Source organism: Nicotiana attenuata, unplaced genomic scaffold, assembly GCF_001879085.1.
Source record: "Nicotiana attenuata strain UT unplaced genomic scaffold, NIATTr2, whole genome shotgun sequence".
Classification (NCBI taxonomy): Eukaryota; Viridiplantae; Streptophyta; class Magnoliopsida; order Solanales; family Solanaceae; genus Nicotiana; species Nicotiana attenuata.
Genome location: NW_017673179.1, coordinates 99,293 through 115,185, shown reverse-complemented (window position 1 = coordinate 115,185; position 15,893 = coordinate 99,293). Strand labels below are relative to the sequence as shown.

Genomic DNA, 15,893 nt, shown 5'->3' with positions numbered 1-15,893 from the left:
TAGCGAGATTTTTATTCAAGCAATGGTTGGCAGCTGATCTGCAAGAGGGGTCTTAATGATTGGGAAGTAGATGAATTTGCTCAGTTGATGCAATAACTGGACACTGTCAGTTTGGAGGACAACAGGAGAGATTCATTGATCTGAGCTGCAAGCAATGATGGAAATTTCACAGTCAGCAGATGTTATAGTCTATTACAGAAACAAGGGTTATATGAATCAGAATGGCCATGGAGAGCAATATGGAAGACAAAGGCACCGGTTAAAGTTGCTTGTTCTGGATGGGTTGCAGCAAAGGAAGCTCGCCCAACTCAGGAGTACCTGCAAAAGAGAGGAATTAATCTAAGTAACAGATGCTATGCGTGTTGGGAGCTCTTCCGAAATATGTACGGTGTCAAGTGGGCAATGCCCCCCAGCATAAAGAGCTTGTTGGAGACATGGCAACTCAAAGAATGGCAAAGAGGCAACAATCAATATGGAGAACAATCCCTCTAATGTGTTTTATGGAAAATATGGCTGGAAAGAAACAGGGTCTCTTTTGAAGGGAAAAGGCCACATATATCCAGGATTAAGAATAGATGCTTATTAAATTTGAATCTGGTGTAAAAGAAGTACTAGGGAAAATATGGAGCAATACATGGATTTTTTAGAGGATACAGGAGATGTGTAGTTGCCATGTTAACGGTAGATGCTGGTCTTTTTAACTACTACCATCTTGGTAGTTGGTACCTTTTATTAATAAAATCTTACCTTGTTGAAAAAAGGATTAATGTTGTAGTTAGTTGAATTGTCGGTACAGAATATTAGTTGGACTTCGTGAAGCACTCCAATTTAGAAGAAGTCTATCACATCAAGGACAATGCTAATTTGAGCTCTTGTATATTGGATCTCCTAACCACATACACAAGAAATCGATCATATTAGAAGCACACATGCATGGAGCTCAGAAATTAGGGTAGATAATTTTTTCTTCTTTTAATTTTTTTTTTGGGGGGTGGGGGGGTGGGTAGATACTTTTCAACCACTACTTGAGATTTTCTCTATTGGTTTTGGTAAGATGTGATTCTCTTCCTCTTCATTTTTATTTGTCATTGGGATATGCTTTCATCTTGCTCTTTACACCTACATATCTGGTTTTCTCTCGCTTAACAAGATTGCTGATTATCATTCTCTTTACTAGGCTATTTCAGTGGCTGAAAGAGTTGCTGATGAGCGTTGTGAATCTTCACCAGGTTCGAGTGACTCCTTGGTTGGTTACCAAGTTCGCCTCGATAGTGCAAGGTAATGCTTCCCAAAGTCTTCATTTATAAATGGATACAAAAGCACTTTTTCCCAACAAAAAAAGGATACAGAATCATGAAATTGGATGTCATGTTGACTCAAAATTTGCTCATGTTTGGAAATTGATTTATATTACTTGCTTAGGTAGATGAAGCTACCATTGGTTAATAACATCAGTCATTTATCTCTAGGTGGCTGCATGTATGGATTTGCATTATCATTTCACTTGGTTTGTGCATGATCATCTCAGTCGATCACATTAAATATGTTTTAATCCGGTCTACCACACATGGCTCGTGGGAGGAGTAGGAATATAAATAAGACGTTGCTGATTGGATCGAGAAATATAAGGATTTAGGTCTCAAATTTTAGGATACTCGGGTTCACATGGATAGCCAATTTTGTGCATAAATGCTCTGCTACTTTTCCTGCTGAGTGTAGCTTTCCTTAAGCATTCCAAACCTGTTTTTGCTTAACTTTTTATGGGTCTGGTTGTCATCATATAAAGACATAGGAATTTCCCATCAGTGGTCTACCTAGAATAATAGTCTGTTTGGCCAAGTTGGAGAAATCAGCTTATTTTGAGAAGTGCTTTTTTTAAAAGTGCTTTTGAAAAAAGTACTTTTGTAGAGAAGCAGTTTGTGTTTGGCTAATTACTCTGAAAAGCACCTTTGAGCAATAATTTGTGTTTGGCCAAGCTTTTCAGAAAGTGCTTTTAAGTATCAAATTACGAATAAGGACATGAATAGATTTACTTTATAGTTAATATTATAAGTAAATAAATAATCTCAAAAATTTGTTATTACATGCAATAATTAAGTCTTTTCATTTTATTAAGTAAAATATGAAAATAAAATTAAAAAGTACTTAATTCTTTTAATATAAGTTAAATATATTAAAAAGCATTCAATAAATATAAAAGCATTCACCGCTAAAGTCACTATATATAGAAAGCTATCCTAAAAATAAGAAGAAATATTTATAAATTAACATCCTAAGTATTAGGTTTAACGGTTATTTTGGTATATGCTATATTTTGTTAAGGGCATTTTTGGTAAGAAGAAAAGTCAAAACTGCTTCTGCTTCTGCTTTTGGGAAGAAGCTACTTTTTTCTGCTTCTCAGAAACTGCTTCTGCTTCTTCCCAAAAGCACTTTTTTTCCTCAAAAAAGCTTGGCCAAACACCTCAAGTTACGGAAAAAAAGTGCTTTTGGGAAAAAAAGCGCTTTTGGCCTCTTGAGAAGCTTGGCCAAACAGGCTATAAGTATCTTTTTATACTCATGCTTTAAAAACTATTAATATAATTAATACTGATGTATCATAATGATTCTGTTATTTTCTTGTGATTATTATGTCAAAACATCATCTATTAATTCTTCATTCTCTTTTAGGAATGAGAGAACAAAGCTCCTCTTTTGTACAACTGGCATTCTTTTGAGAATGTTTTCAGTAAGTCGCCTACTAATTATTGCATGCTTACTGACTGCAAGTTCTGTGTTTTGAATTTGTTCGTCGTAATAACATGCTTTGCCCACTTTACTTTTTTAAAATATAAATAAATTAGCGGAATGTTAAAATATTAACCAATAACTTTTGGTGCTATATATTAAATGTATTATTTTACAGGGAAATAAAAACTTGGCTGGTGTTAGTCATATCATTGTTGATGAAGTGCATGAGAGGTCACTTCTGGTGAGTTTTTTGTGCACTAGATGACATTGTTGATGAATTGTGGCGACCAACTATATTTTATTGTTAGTTAATTGCCACTACGGGCTTATAATATAGATCAGGCTATCAAAAAATTGACCTCATGAATATGAAAGCATGTTGTTTAGATCTTTTCTTATGCTGATTCCAATGACATTAGGTACCTACTAATGGTGGCCGACTAGATATAGACCATTGTTGTCCGGTTGGTTATACATGTTGAAAGTTTGAGGAAAGAGGAGAAGATAAACCAGGGAAATGCATGACGTAGTGTCTAAACTAGTATCCATTGTGATAATTGGTTACGTCCATACTAATTCATTATCCTTTTTGTTTTCTGATAAGGTAGATAATATTGTTATGATGGGAAAATATCTCGTATACATATACCAAAAGGTAGAGAACCTACTAAAGAATATGCCCTCCCAAAAAGATACCCAATATTTTTAATACAAATCGAAACCTCATAGGTGCATCGAAAGAGATGAAAAATGAGAGGAATATTAGAGACGAGAAATGAGAGGCTATTCTCTTTGTAGAAGTTCTCGTATTCCTTTCTTTTCATAAGACCCACATGAGTGCTAGTGGGGCAATATCCAACGTCCTTTGTCTTCTCTTCTTCTTCTAAAGGTCTAATTGGATGGTGCCTCCTTCACTGGGCTCAATCATCCTCCATTGTATCTCGAACCATCTCAGGATCTCTCACCACAGGCGAGTTGCATCCTGACAATGCAAGAGGAGATGTTCAAGTCTTTTCTTGTTTTTTATTTTTTGCATATATAACGCACAGTGACATATGTAATTTTCTTTCTTGCTGCCAACCGACTAAAAATGCATGCCTTTCTTGGCGCTCCGTGAATCCAAATAGACAAGTGCTGGAACCCTGACTCCATATTGGCTAAGAGCTTGTGGTAATATGATTTTAAGCCATAAAAAATGGTTCTAGTATGTATAGATGACTGGATGGCTTTTGTAGTGAAACATATTTTGATCTTGGTCTCACTACGTTTTGGTATACTTCTTGTATATGGGAATTTCCCCAACATTAATAAAAATATTTACCTTGTAAAAAAAGCGTATTAAGAATTATTAATTTGACAAATTTGGAAGAAGTACACAAGGGTATGCATACTGTAAAGAAGAAATTAAATGACTTCATCGTTGGGCGTTAGGAGAATTTAGAAGAAAGGAGCGTTTGCTCGCTGCATATTCACTAGATTACTAGGACCATCAATCTGAAGAGTGAAAGAACACTTTTTGCTGTGGTCTACATTATATACTAGCAATCTCAGATTCATCCTCTTTTTTTGTTGTATATTAATGGATAAATAAATTTGGAAACCAGTTGGAAGAAACACTAACCTCTTTGCACAACAGGGTGATTTTCTGCTCATTGTCTTGAAGAGTCTCATCCAGAAGCAATCTGCCCTTGGTACTGCAAAACTGAAAGTTATACTCATGTATGGTTTGGTTTCATTTATAAATATCTCGTACCCAGTCTCTTGTTCTGTGTCCTTTTTCATATTTATGACTGTTCATGGTGGAATTTATTCTTTATTTTACATTATTTAGGTCTGCAACAGTAGATTCACATTTGTTTTCTCATTACTTCGGTCACTGCCCTGTAATTACTGCTCAAGGCCGAACACATCCTGTTTCAACTTATTTTCTCGAGGATATTTATGAGAGTACCAACTACCGCCTTGCATCCGATTCTCCTGCTTCTTTGAGCTACGGGACATCTACTAGGGAAAAGGTATTTCAGTTCACCTGCCTTAATTGACATTTTAGATGGACTGGAATTTGAAATTTTCTTTCTTTGCCAAATAATGCTCTCATTGGCAATTTTCTGGCTTCTGCTTTGGAACTGTTTTGAGGTCATCTCTTATACCAATCTATGCTTTTAGCTTCTAACTAATCTCTGATCAAAATCCATTATTAGTAGCGAATGGATCTGACAAACCATCATGAGTGTTGCTCTGGTACTGACTTACAGTTGAAGTAGATCTTATTGTTATTGACTTGAAGTTCAATGTGTTAGCTTTTTGTTTATGTAGCTTGGGAGCTTCTTATATCTTCCAATTGGATGACTGCAGAATGCTCCTATTGGCAATCACAGGGGGAAGAAGAACCTTGTCCTATCTGGATGGGGTGATGAATCGTTGCTCTCTGAAGAATACATTAATCCCTATTATGATCCCAGTAATTATCAAAACTACAGCGAACAAACTCAAAAAAGTTTGGTAATTGTTTCTTAAAAGTTTCTGTTCATTGATGCAAATTAAAATCCTAAAACACTTTACTGAAAGAATACCGTTACGAACCATTTGTCAGAGGAAATTGAATGAAGAAATTATTGATTATGATCTTCTCGAAGACCTGGTATGCTACATTGATGAAACATACCCGGAGGGTGCTATACTGGTTTTCTTACCGGTAAGTCCATCAATTAACACTTAAATTAGGTTTTGATTTTCTCTTTCAGAGTTTTATGCCTGCATAACAAGGAAGTATGACTTGTGAAATATGTTCTGCTGCAGGGGGTAGGAGAAATACATACCTTACTTGATAGACTGTCTGTCTCCTTCCAGTTTAGTGGACAGTCTTCTGAATGGATTCTCCCTTTGCATTCTTCTGTAGCATCCGAGGATCAGAAAAAAGTGTTTATGAGACCTCCAGTAAACATCCGTAAGGTAATGTTTTCTATTTAAGCTTAGGTTCTTTCGTTGTAGACATTTATGCTATCTAATTCCACTGTATGCATCTTATCTTCTTCAGTTCGGGTTCTTTTCCCCTCTGCGCTTTTCTGTTCTCTTTCGTGTGTTGGTTATACAGTGTCTTTCTTGTGTTGTTAATCTGCATCATTGTCTGAACACAATTAAATCAACTAATACTGGAAGATGGTAAATTGCTGTTTCCCTGTCTGTAGTGCAGTAATTCATTTGATGATTTATTTCTAATGATTTTCCCTTAGAAAATGATTGAATGGAACAGATACTTGGGCTTGCAAATTACCTTCTACCAGAACTAGCAATTGGATCTCCTTTTGCTATTACACCAAGTAGAAGGGATATGAAGTCTTATAGACTTTTAGCTGAGAAGAAACTTCCCTTCTTTGCATATCCTCTCATTGACCACACAATGCTCTAATTGCTCTTGCAATCTGGCACCTTAGATCTTGTACTGATTGTTAATACCCGAGATTCACATTCTTTGATTAAAACCTATGTGATGAAGCCAACAAGCTTACTGTCTTCATCCTAGCTCTCCCATGTTCTTACTGCTATGTCATTATTCAAGTACTTGCTGCTCCGCTCCTACAGAGGCCTCATCCAACTTCTACTTTTCAGCTTTCTTTGGCGACTACCTTTCAATTTGCATCAAAACCCTTGTCTGCTGACATAATTCATGTTTGATTTCAAATGATATGATTGGCACATTTATCCATCTGGTTGTGTGACTGGTACATGATATAATAGACTTCAATTACTCCGTTTCACACCCCTAATTATTAAGTAGTGCCAGTATGACATCCTTTTATTGTTACTGGTACTATCTTCATAGAGAGCCGAGAAAGGGCAACCTTTCTTGATGTCGTTTATAATGAAGAACCGTGTCAGGAAGGGTTCAAAATGGTGTGCAAAGTCTCTTAAAAATTGAAAGTTAGAATTCAGTTTGAATGTTGAAGCTGCTTGGGTGAGTTTCTTCTCAAGAGTCATTCAGCAAGAACACATTTACAACCATGTGGTGCATGATATGAAGAATGGAAAGGTCCAACATGGAACGAGCTATGTTTATTTTGTCTTATTGCAGATAATGCTGAACATCATTCTACCTGTCTAGATATGCATGCTCATCATTTACTCCATGAGTCCTTGTTGGACCGTACTTCCTTCAATTGATAGTTGTACGGAGAAAGACCTCTTCTTTGTCATCACCATTTTGTTTATTCTTAAGTGATTAATTTGCTTATTGTTCTGTATTTGACTTGGGAATTACCTCTTTCAGGTTATAATAGCCACAAATATTGCAGAGACTAGCATAACCATAGATGATGTAGTTTATGTGGTAGACTGTGGAAAGCACAAAGAAAATCGCTATAATCCAAAGAAGGTAGGTTTTCTGCTCTCTTTCGTAGCTAATGCCAAGGCTGATTATTTCAGAAGATTGTTGTCTCAACATACGGCAGCTTATTTGCATGTTTGCTGTTCTGTACTACAATAATTAATATAAGGGCCCCCCATATGGCTTCATGCTTCTACATGAATTATATCTAACATTTGAAATATTTTATTTCATCAACCTTTTTAGACTTTTCAAGTTCTGGCCCCGCAATACAAGTGTTACGACAACTCCATCTAGATAATGGTTGGTGCCTAGCGGTACTCTATAAAAAATGTTTGCATGTATCTATGGAGGCATTTTCGATCATAAGTTTTCTCTGTCATTTTTAGATTTTGGTGTGTGAATTTGAAATTGGCTGCAAGACATGTTCAGCATTGCGGTTTGGATAGAGAAATATTTTTCTATAGATGGTTATGAGCCTATGACTAGGTCCAGAAGTATCAGCAGAAGAAAAGTTTCAACTCACACATATATTGTCATCTCTGTTAGGTAAATAAAAGCTCATTAGATGTATTTCTGTGGCAAACTGGTTTAGCTAATGAAGTGGTTTCGACAACATCAAAACCAGAGAGAGGACAAATTATATTTTTGCTTGGTGATGAGGTTAAGGCATGATGACTCTTGTATATCATCTGGTTTTCTAGATTGGGCTTTTAATCTTTGAATAAAGTGAAAGGCCTTAGTTCTTTACTCCTTTAGCATGCGATAAGGATACCAGCCTATTAGGCTTTTCTAGATTCAGTCATGAGCTTTTATTGCTGAATTTTTAAATGACATGATTTACTTGTCGGGACCTCTGCTTTTGCGTGTTTCGTCTAAAGAAATGTCAATTCCCTTTGCCTTTTGTCTCCAGAATCTGGTGCACCAGTAATCACATTTGCTATTGTTTAAACTTCTTGATTTTAGAAATTGTCAAGCATGGTTGAAGATTGGATATCTCAAGCAAATGCAAGGCAACGTCGAGGCAGAGCTGGACGTGTAAAGCCAGGAATCTGCTTTTGTCTCTATACTTCTTACCGATATGAGAAGCTCATGCGACCTTACCAGGTATGGGGTATTAGTGGTTTTTCCTCGTTACTTTATCTAGTATTGCTGTTCTTCGTTTAGATAATCTTCTCTCTTACATTGCGCTGATGTTTAATTTGGCCTTGCTAGATCCCGGAGATGCTGCGAATGCCTTTGGTAGAATTGTGCTTACAAATCAAACTGCTATCACTTGGAAGCATAAAGCTATTTTTGTCTATGGTGATTTTATTATTTTTTTAAATTTTATTCAGATGCAATTTTATGCATTTTGTTCTATGGATTTTCTAACTCATTTTTTCTTCCCAAACTTCGTCTTGTTAGGCTCTTGAACCTCCAAAGGATGAAGCTATTGCGTCAGCAATTTCTTTATTGTATGAGGTATACCCCATGTAGATTAATCTGTCTTTTGGTTTCTTAGCATCAACATAGGTGCTGTAATAATGACATCATAAGTGAATGGCAGGATATGGAAGTTGATCGACTCTCCCAGGAAGAAATAAACAATGTTTATCAAATATAATTTTTTTAATAAGAGAGCCTAAGAAGACATTTAATCCTTCACTCGGAAGATACTTATTTAAAACAATGAAGTTTGCACATGGGAGATCTATTTACATAAAATATTTCTTTTCCAGTGTTGTGGTTTTACACTCTTCCTGGAGCTTTCTTTTTTTCTGATGAAGTAAGTGGAATTTTATATATGGCATCCAGAAGATGCAAGAAGTACAAAAGAGAGCACATAAAGACAGTCAGCTATGAACAAAAAAGAGCTAAGCAAGAGCTAAAGAGCTGACAATCAAAAAACTTCATATGACAGTCATTAGGAGCTAAATTGTGCCAACTATAAACCATAGAAGACATCTAGCCTTAAGCACCATAGGAGGAGTTGATATCCCGTCAAAACACCTGCGATTCCTTTCTGAGCAGACACACCAAAAGATGCAGGCAGGAACCATCTGCCAGATTTTCCTGATGGACTTGTCAACTTTCCAAAGAGACCAGCATTCATAGGCTTCCTGGAGCTTTCTCTTCGGTCTCTTTCATTGAGAGCATCTAGTTACCTTATATATTTATCCTCTGTCTCAGTTCATATGACACTTTTTCTATTGTTGGAACGTCCTAAATGTTTGACAACTACCCCATTTTTATACAACATTCTCAACTTTCAAGATTCAAATTCATGAAACTACTCACTTTTGAAACTGCAGTGTAATGTTTTCTAAATCAAACTAACTTTGTAACTAGTATTTAATTTTTTTTCCTACTATCACCAGTATAATGTATATGCTCATATTAGCATGTTAACGCTTTATCTGATCAACCATCGTCATATGAAACGGGATGGAGTATAAGTAAGCAGGATCCATACGCTCTACCAAGTCTTGTGTAATTTGAGACATCTGCTTTTGTTTCATCTATGTGAAAATGTACTTTTATATAGGTTTCTACTATGCTTCATTTGTATTGAAGCTACATTTGTCATGTCTTTGGGTGGTTCCATATTCTATGATGTCATTTATAATGTTCATGCAAGATTGTACGCTGTCTTGCATAGCTTGGTTTGTTACTTGTACTGCACTTACATTCAAAATTTGTTTCCTAAATAATCTTTCACCCACGTTCTTTCTTCTTATGCATTTAAAAGATACTTTCCTGTGTTTCCATGTAAATTTGCTAAATTCGCCATATTGTTTGTGCATGAATGCCAGTTGAACTGCACAGTTCTGTGCTATGTGGTGATGATCTCATAGTTTAATTTATGTCCAGGTTGGTGCCGTCGAAGGGGATGAAGAGTTAACTCCTCTCGGGTATCATTTGGCGAGACTTCCTGTTGATGTGTTGGTTGGAAAGGTAGTTATGTAATTATCCCCATTCTTCAACATCTTATATATTTCCCATTACAACTCTAATTCACAAACTTTTTTTTTGAAAGGTCAATAATTTTATTGATGATTTCTTTTAAAGAAAAGTTAATGATGGAGAAATCTCCTGTATAGAAGCAGTATACTAAAAAGTAGAGAATTTGCCCAAAATATGATTCTCTACAAGTGACACTCAATCTTCAATATAAACTAAAATTCCATGGGTGCATCAATTGTCTGGCTATTTGAGCTTTGTTGACCATTACTATCTTTTTAAATAGTTTTGCAAATGTGGAATTGTAGATGCTGTTATATGGTGGAGTATTTGGCTGTTTGTCACCAATTCTATCTATTTCAGCCTTCCTGAGTTACAAATCTCCATTTGTTTATCCAAAAGATGAGGTTTGTATCCTCAACTCTTAAAAGTTTTTTTGATGTCTATATGGAATTTAATTTTGTAATGATATGCATATCACAGAGGCAAAATGTTGAAAGAGCAAAGTTGGCACTTTTGAGTGATAAGCTTGGTGGTGAAACTGACTCTGGCAGTGGTAACTGGCAATCTGACCATCTCCTAATGATGGTAGCGTATAAAAAGTGGGAGAAAATTTTGCGGGAGGTTAGTGATCTACTAACTTGCAATTGCTTATGAAATAACTGATTGTGTATCACATATTAACAGCCCAGTTGGATGGCATTGTTGATTGTTAGTCGAATAAGAATTAGTAGAGACCTAGTGGATTAGATAGGCAAGCATTCCATGAGAGAACATTCAGTCTACTGATAGAATGCTTAAATGTATTTCAACACTTATTACTCGTAAAAAGTTATTTCTGGACATTTAATTTATGCATTGTCATTCTTTGAGCCATGCTACTGATGCAGTTCATTTTCATTCTGGCAGAATGGAGTCAAAGCAGCAAAGCAGTTTTGCAGCTCATATTTCTTAAGCAGTTCTGTCATGTATATGATAAGGTATGATTTTTATGCCATACTAAGGACATCCCTCGTTATTAATCCATTCCTCTTGATGCAGTGAATCTTAACAGATAACAACATTTTCTAAAGATTCTCTAACAAGGAAAGAATGTCCTGTAGCCCTTGGGGTACTATTTCCTACTATGGAATGCCTGACTTATTTGGAAAGAAGTATCATGTAGCTCAGTTTTCTTGTAATTCAAAAGTGATGGCGGTGTTTTGTGTCTTGGGGCTCTAGAAAGGATCAACTAATGGAATTATGGTTGTCATTTTCCTCATTTTTTATACTTGAAAGGAAGCCAGTACCTGATCCTGATTCCATTCGTTAATTTTCTGAAATGAGAAATGGTTATAATAAAGTGCATATATAAGATGAGGTTAACACTTAACACGTTATGAGAGAATGCATAGGATAAGAGGGGGAAAGCAAAACCTCCTCCCCAGCAAAGAGCACTTATTAAATCGGAATAGTCTTTACCACCATCAGCATACACTACCTACCGGTATTATTTTTTATGTAGCTGGCCACAACTACTTTCACCATCACCATTTATCATAATAATCATCGGCACCAATCAGCATGTTAAACTTATAATGACCCTTGAAAAAGTCCGTGGAAGACAATATGCAACAAACTCTAAAAACAGGATATGTACTTGTGGTTTGCAAAGTTTAGCACTTCCATATAAGACAGTGAGCTGCGAGAATTATGCTCCTTTTTCCGGTTAACTCTCTTTTTAGACCTTGAATCGCTTTCAACTGCTAATACATGTCTTATTGTGCCAGAGACATGAGAATACAATTTGGAACATTGTTAGCCGACATTGGACTCATCAATATCCCAAAAAAGTCTGAGGTATTTTTTTTAAGATGCCTATTTATCAAGTTTGCAGTGTTAATATTATGAGTTGCATTTTCATTTTCTAAATTGGATGGTAATAATTTAGTGAATCTAATGTATAAAACTGAACTATGAATTACCTACTTTTTCTAGATATATAAAATGAAGGGAACAATAAAAACACGTCAGGAGGTATCTCGAGGACAATGTTAGACCATATTGACTTCAGAAAAGGTTAGGGATCTTAGGAACTACAGTTATATGCGCATTCCTAGCAGACTCATCGCATAGACAAGCTGCAGAACTTTCTAACAACTTGCATTTTGGGTTCATGATTGCAACCTCTAATTATGTTGCATGTGACTGCGTATGATCATTTCTTTGTGTAATTAGCATTAGCTTTGATAGACCCCCTTTTCTGTCAAATTTATAAACATCTTCTTTTTGGTTCATTCCTTTTCTTGTTGGGGGTTTGGGGGGGGGGGGGCTGCGAGGGGCAAGGATTTCTTCTGGAGTTTAGTCTGCAAAAATATGGCACAGCAGGGAATTGCTTGATTTCAGTTTCCTGATTTAAGGGTGGTTTGGCTGGTTATCACTTCTCTCCTACTTACGTGCCAACTATCTGGTTAAACTTGTGGACTCCAATTTATTCCTTCAGCTTCAATGTATATACATGTTTTCATAATAGTTAAACCTGTAAAATTTACCAAGTATTTAGACGATTTAGTTTCTCTCATCTATCCCTGTTGTAAGTCATTTTACCCAATATTATGGTGTTTTAACTTTGAAAAAATTGTTGGATGCAGATTGATTGGAAAAAGAAAGAGAAGCTTGACAGTTGGCTTTCAGATATATCACAACCTTTTAATACAAATTCAAATCATTCCTCAATTCTTAAGGTATATTAAAGATTATCTGTTCCTTTTCACTTCAGAGTGTCAAACTTGAAAGGATATGGCTCGGTATAGGTCTCGCCTGTTGGTTTCCTTCATGCCAGCAGGATGTCTGTGATTTGCCCTTGAATCTATTAGTGGGCTTCAGTTAGAACTCAAATCGTCCCATTCCTGATGCTAGTCTCTTAAAGATATGGGGGTTGTACTCTTATTTCCGAGAGACATAAAGAAATCATTAATTAAAATATAAGGATCTCCCTTAACTTGGACTGAAAAAAATTCCTTGGTAAGAGCACCATGTATTAATTTTCGTGTAAAGCATGAAACAGAAAGTTGAGAACTTTCTACACACACACACACACACATATATACACAACATTGCCGCCGTAGAAGAATTTGTTACACCATACCAAATTGTTTGTTGATTTGCTGCATTGGTAGCTACCATGAACCAAAACCACTCGAAGATAATCGTAAGTATCACGCCGATAAAAAATGATAATAATCACACAAATCAACATTAATAAAAGCAATGAGATAATAGCACAATTAGCCCCAAAGGGCTATGAGTTTAGTTCAGATCAACTGCAATCAATGAAACCAAACATCGATGCAAAGTATCTCAACTTCTATGTAAATTTCCATTCCGGAAACTTTTTACACCCACTTGTATTCGAAAAACAACACTGAGGTAATTCTACTTTCATAGAGTTATAATGAAAGTTCTTACACCCTCTGGATTCTGTTTAAGTGACCACTATCACTTATCTGAAGAGAGAGATCCAAACCAGAGTTTATAGTTTCAAGATCAAGCTTTTAGCACACGTGTTGTGAGATATTCCAAGCCCTGCATCTACTGATTTTGACATTCCTCTGTTCGAGTAGAAGGCACTAGCTCTAATCAAAATTGACCTTTCGGCCATTATAATCAGCTTTTTACTTTTCCAGAAAGATTTTCTGCTTGTTAATATCCTAGCTGTTGCAAAGGCAGGTCGCCATAAAGCCTACAATGACAATAATAATTCCTCTAAGGGCATACTGCAAGCTAAATGCACTTGTTCAAAATGCCAGATATAATGGATTGAAGGATATTATTTCAGTCTGGTTATTCTTTCTGTCGACTTGCCTGTTTGACTTGTTTGGATGCTCACCTCTATAAATGTGCCTAGGCCATATTGTGTGCAGGTCTTTATCCCAATGTATCTGCCAGAGAAGAAGGCATTGCTACAACTGCTCTTGGGAACCTAAAACAGAGTGCAGGTCTTTCAGCAAAGAGTAACCCTGCATGGTATGATGGAAGACGCGAAGTTCACATTCACCCTTCCTCAATCAACTCTAACTTAAAAGATTTTCAGTACCCATTTATCGTCTTTCTTGAAAAGGTTTGCATTTTCTTAATCTTTTACTCTGAAAAGCTAACATTCAAGATTTTATCTCTCTGACCTTATCTTTGAATGCCCTCCATGCTTACAACAACTTTTGCTTCTTTCCATCACTTTAGGCTAGGGATGGGTGGGGAAAGGAAATTTTAGGTGCCTTTTCTTTTAGTGTTGTCAAAGGCGCGCTCAAAACATGTTGAGCGCTTCGCCTCGCTTTGTGGGCGCTTTAGTGTCGCATCAAGGCTCTAAGGCATACTTTGCCTTGCTAATGAGTGTAATCCTAAAAAAGCTACATTGAACAATTGAATTTCACTATATTTGTAATTTTTTTTTCAATTTCTTTGTCCATATACTTGTTATTCATACTTATAATTATTAGTCTTGGACTACAGATACATATTTTTATTTTTTCTCCAGTTGCGTTTTTTTTCATTAAAGCCCACGCTTTATTTGCGCTTTGCGCTTAAAGCCCCAACGGACCTTAGAGCTATTTTGCGCTTTTCGCCTTTGATAACACTGTTTTCTTTATGAAGTTCGTTGTTTTCATGGAATCCTTATATAATTTATAAGTGAATCCTGAAAGATCGTAATGCCAAATTCTATCAAGACATCAGAAAGCTGTTATAGATGATGGAATCTTTAACAGTTATGCTGTTACTTCAATATCTCTATTAGTAAGATGATAAAATTGTAGATTCAAGAGATGATGCCTTTTTGAACTATAGAGAGATTGAATTGGAGCATTGTATATGAAATGTAAGATTACAACTTTGCAGGGTGGAAAAGAATTTTTTTCAACAAAATATGCTCCCAAAACTGAAAAAGAGAGATTTAAAGAGGCGCAAAGATGGAGTAGATCATTCGCAGAATTTGAATAAACTATTCTCTTTAGTATTTATTAGATGATACATTGGATAATCATATTCTCTTTAAGTAATGGACATTCTATTATAGCAACTCTGCTAGTTAAGCAATTCAACAATTCATCACTAAGTATTAGTATGGACTCCAGTGAAGTTAATGATGACCGGAGAGTGTGGTGAAGCTTTAGAATAGTCATGGGAAATTATCTACTTGAAGATGCTAGAAGAATCATTTTGAGAATTTTGCTAACGCCTCTTAAAAGTGGAAGCCAATTTTGGGCTACATTTCTATAAGATAACTCAAATAATGCGTTATGTTTGTATTTACCTTTCGACACTGCATCATGACCGAGAAGAAGAATTCTTTCAGGATCTAATTGCTATGATTTAGAAGAACAAGGTTTTGTTGTTAGCATAACTTATATATGTCTGAGTTAGTTCTGGCTTGTGAGAGAATTTGAGCATCCTATAAAAACTTTCAAGCCAATGGGTTGAGTGTCCCAGACCTGTATAATCCCTTTTTGAAGTCCTAACACAATCTATCCATGAAACTACATAACTCAACACTCTCTTGCACCAGTAACCCGACTTTTGGGGTTCACACACAGATTTTAATGACTATTTATGAGTATGAGGAATCAGTTTACCAGAGGTTGGCTCCTATACCATGTGAAAGAATCTAAGCATCTTTTCCAATACATTAACATAATGGGCGGTGTAGCCTAAGATATAGTATGATGAATAACTCAAAAAGGACCAACCTTGTCATTCTAACATAGTTGAGCAATAATTAAAGGTTGCATTGGAAAAGATCTCTTAAGTTCCCATGGAAATACACTTTGACGAACAAACACTACTTTAAGGACTCTAGAATTCTAAGAATGGAGCTGTATTTTCTATGTTCATCCGTTTACGTAAAATATTGTTTTATTTAGATCGT

At 35.9% G+C, this 15,893-nt stretch overlaps 1 protein-coding gene across 2 annotated transcripts in view; it reads left to right on the top strand.

The window, feature by feature from the left end:
• Nucleotides 1-15,893, top strand: part of LOC109215648 (DExH-box ATP-dependent RNA helicase DExH7, chloroplastic-like) — a 32,507-nt gene that overhangs the window by 10,895 nt on the left and 5,719 nt on the right. Inside the window, exons 13-31 of one of the 2 annotated variants that reach the window (XM_019379749.1) lie at nucleotides 1,178-1,278; nucleotides 2,668-2,725; nucleotides 2,903-2,968; nucleotides 4,364-4,446; nucleotides 4,559-4,742; nucleotides 5,083-5,229; nucleotides 5,321-5,422; nucleotides 5,527-5,679; nucleotides 6,995-7,099; nucleotides 8,018-8,158; nucleotides 8,267-8,356; nucleotides 8,459-8,515; nucleotides 9,905-9,988; nucleotides 10,303-10,401; nucleotides 10,478-10,618; nucleotides 10,904-10,974; nucleotides 11,764-11,833; nucleotides 12,625-12,717; nucleotides 13,881-14,093. In XM_019379749.1, the coding sequence (XP_019235294.1) occupies nucleotides 1,178-1,278; nucleotides 2,668-2,725; nucleotides 2,903-2,968; nucleotides 4,364-4,446; nucleotides 4,559-4,742; nucleotides 5,083-5,229; nucleotides 5,321-5,422; nucleotides 5,527-5,679; nucleotides 6,995-7,099; nucleotides 8,018-8,158; nucleotides 8,267-8,356; nucleotides 8,459-8,515; nucleotides 9,905-9,988; nucleotides 10,303-10,401; nucleotides 10,478-10,618; nucleotides 10,904-10,974; nucleotides 11,764-11,833; nucleotides 12,625-12,717; nucleotides 13,881-14,093 (2,058 nt within the window). Of the gene's footprint in view, nucleotides 1-1,177; nucleotides 1,279-2,667; nucleotides 2,726-2,902; nucleotides 2,969-4,363; nucleotides 4,447-4,558; nucleotides 4,743-5,082; nucleotides 5,230-5,320; nucleotides 5,423-5,526; nucleotides 5,680-6,994; nucleotides 7,100-8,017; nucleotides 8,159-8,266; nucleotides 8,357-8,458; nucleotides 8,516-9,904; nucleotides 9,989-10,302; nucleotides 10,402-10,477; nucleotides 10,619-10,903; nucleotides 10,975-11,763; nucleotides 11,834-11,971; nucleotides 12,053-12,624; nucleotides 12,718-13,880; nucleotides 14,094-15,893 lie in introns of those variants that run through there. The other variant, XM_019379750.1, reaches the window with a different exon arrangement.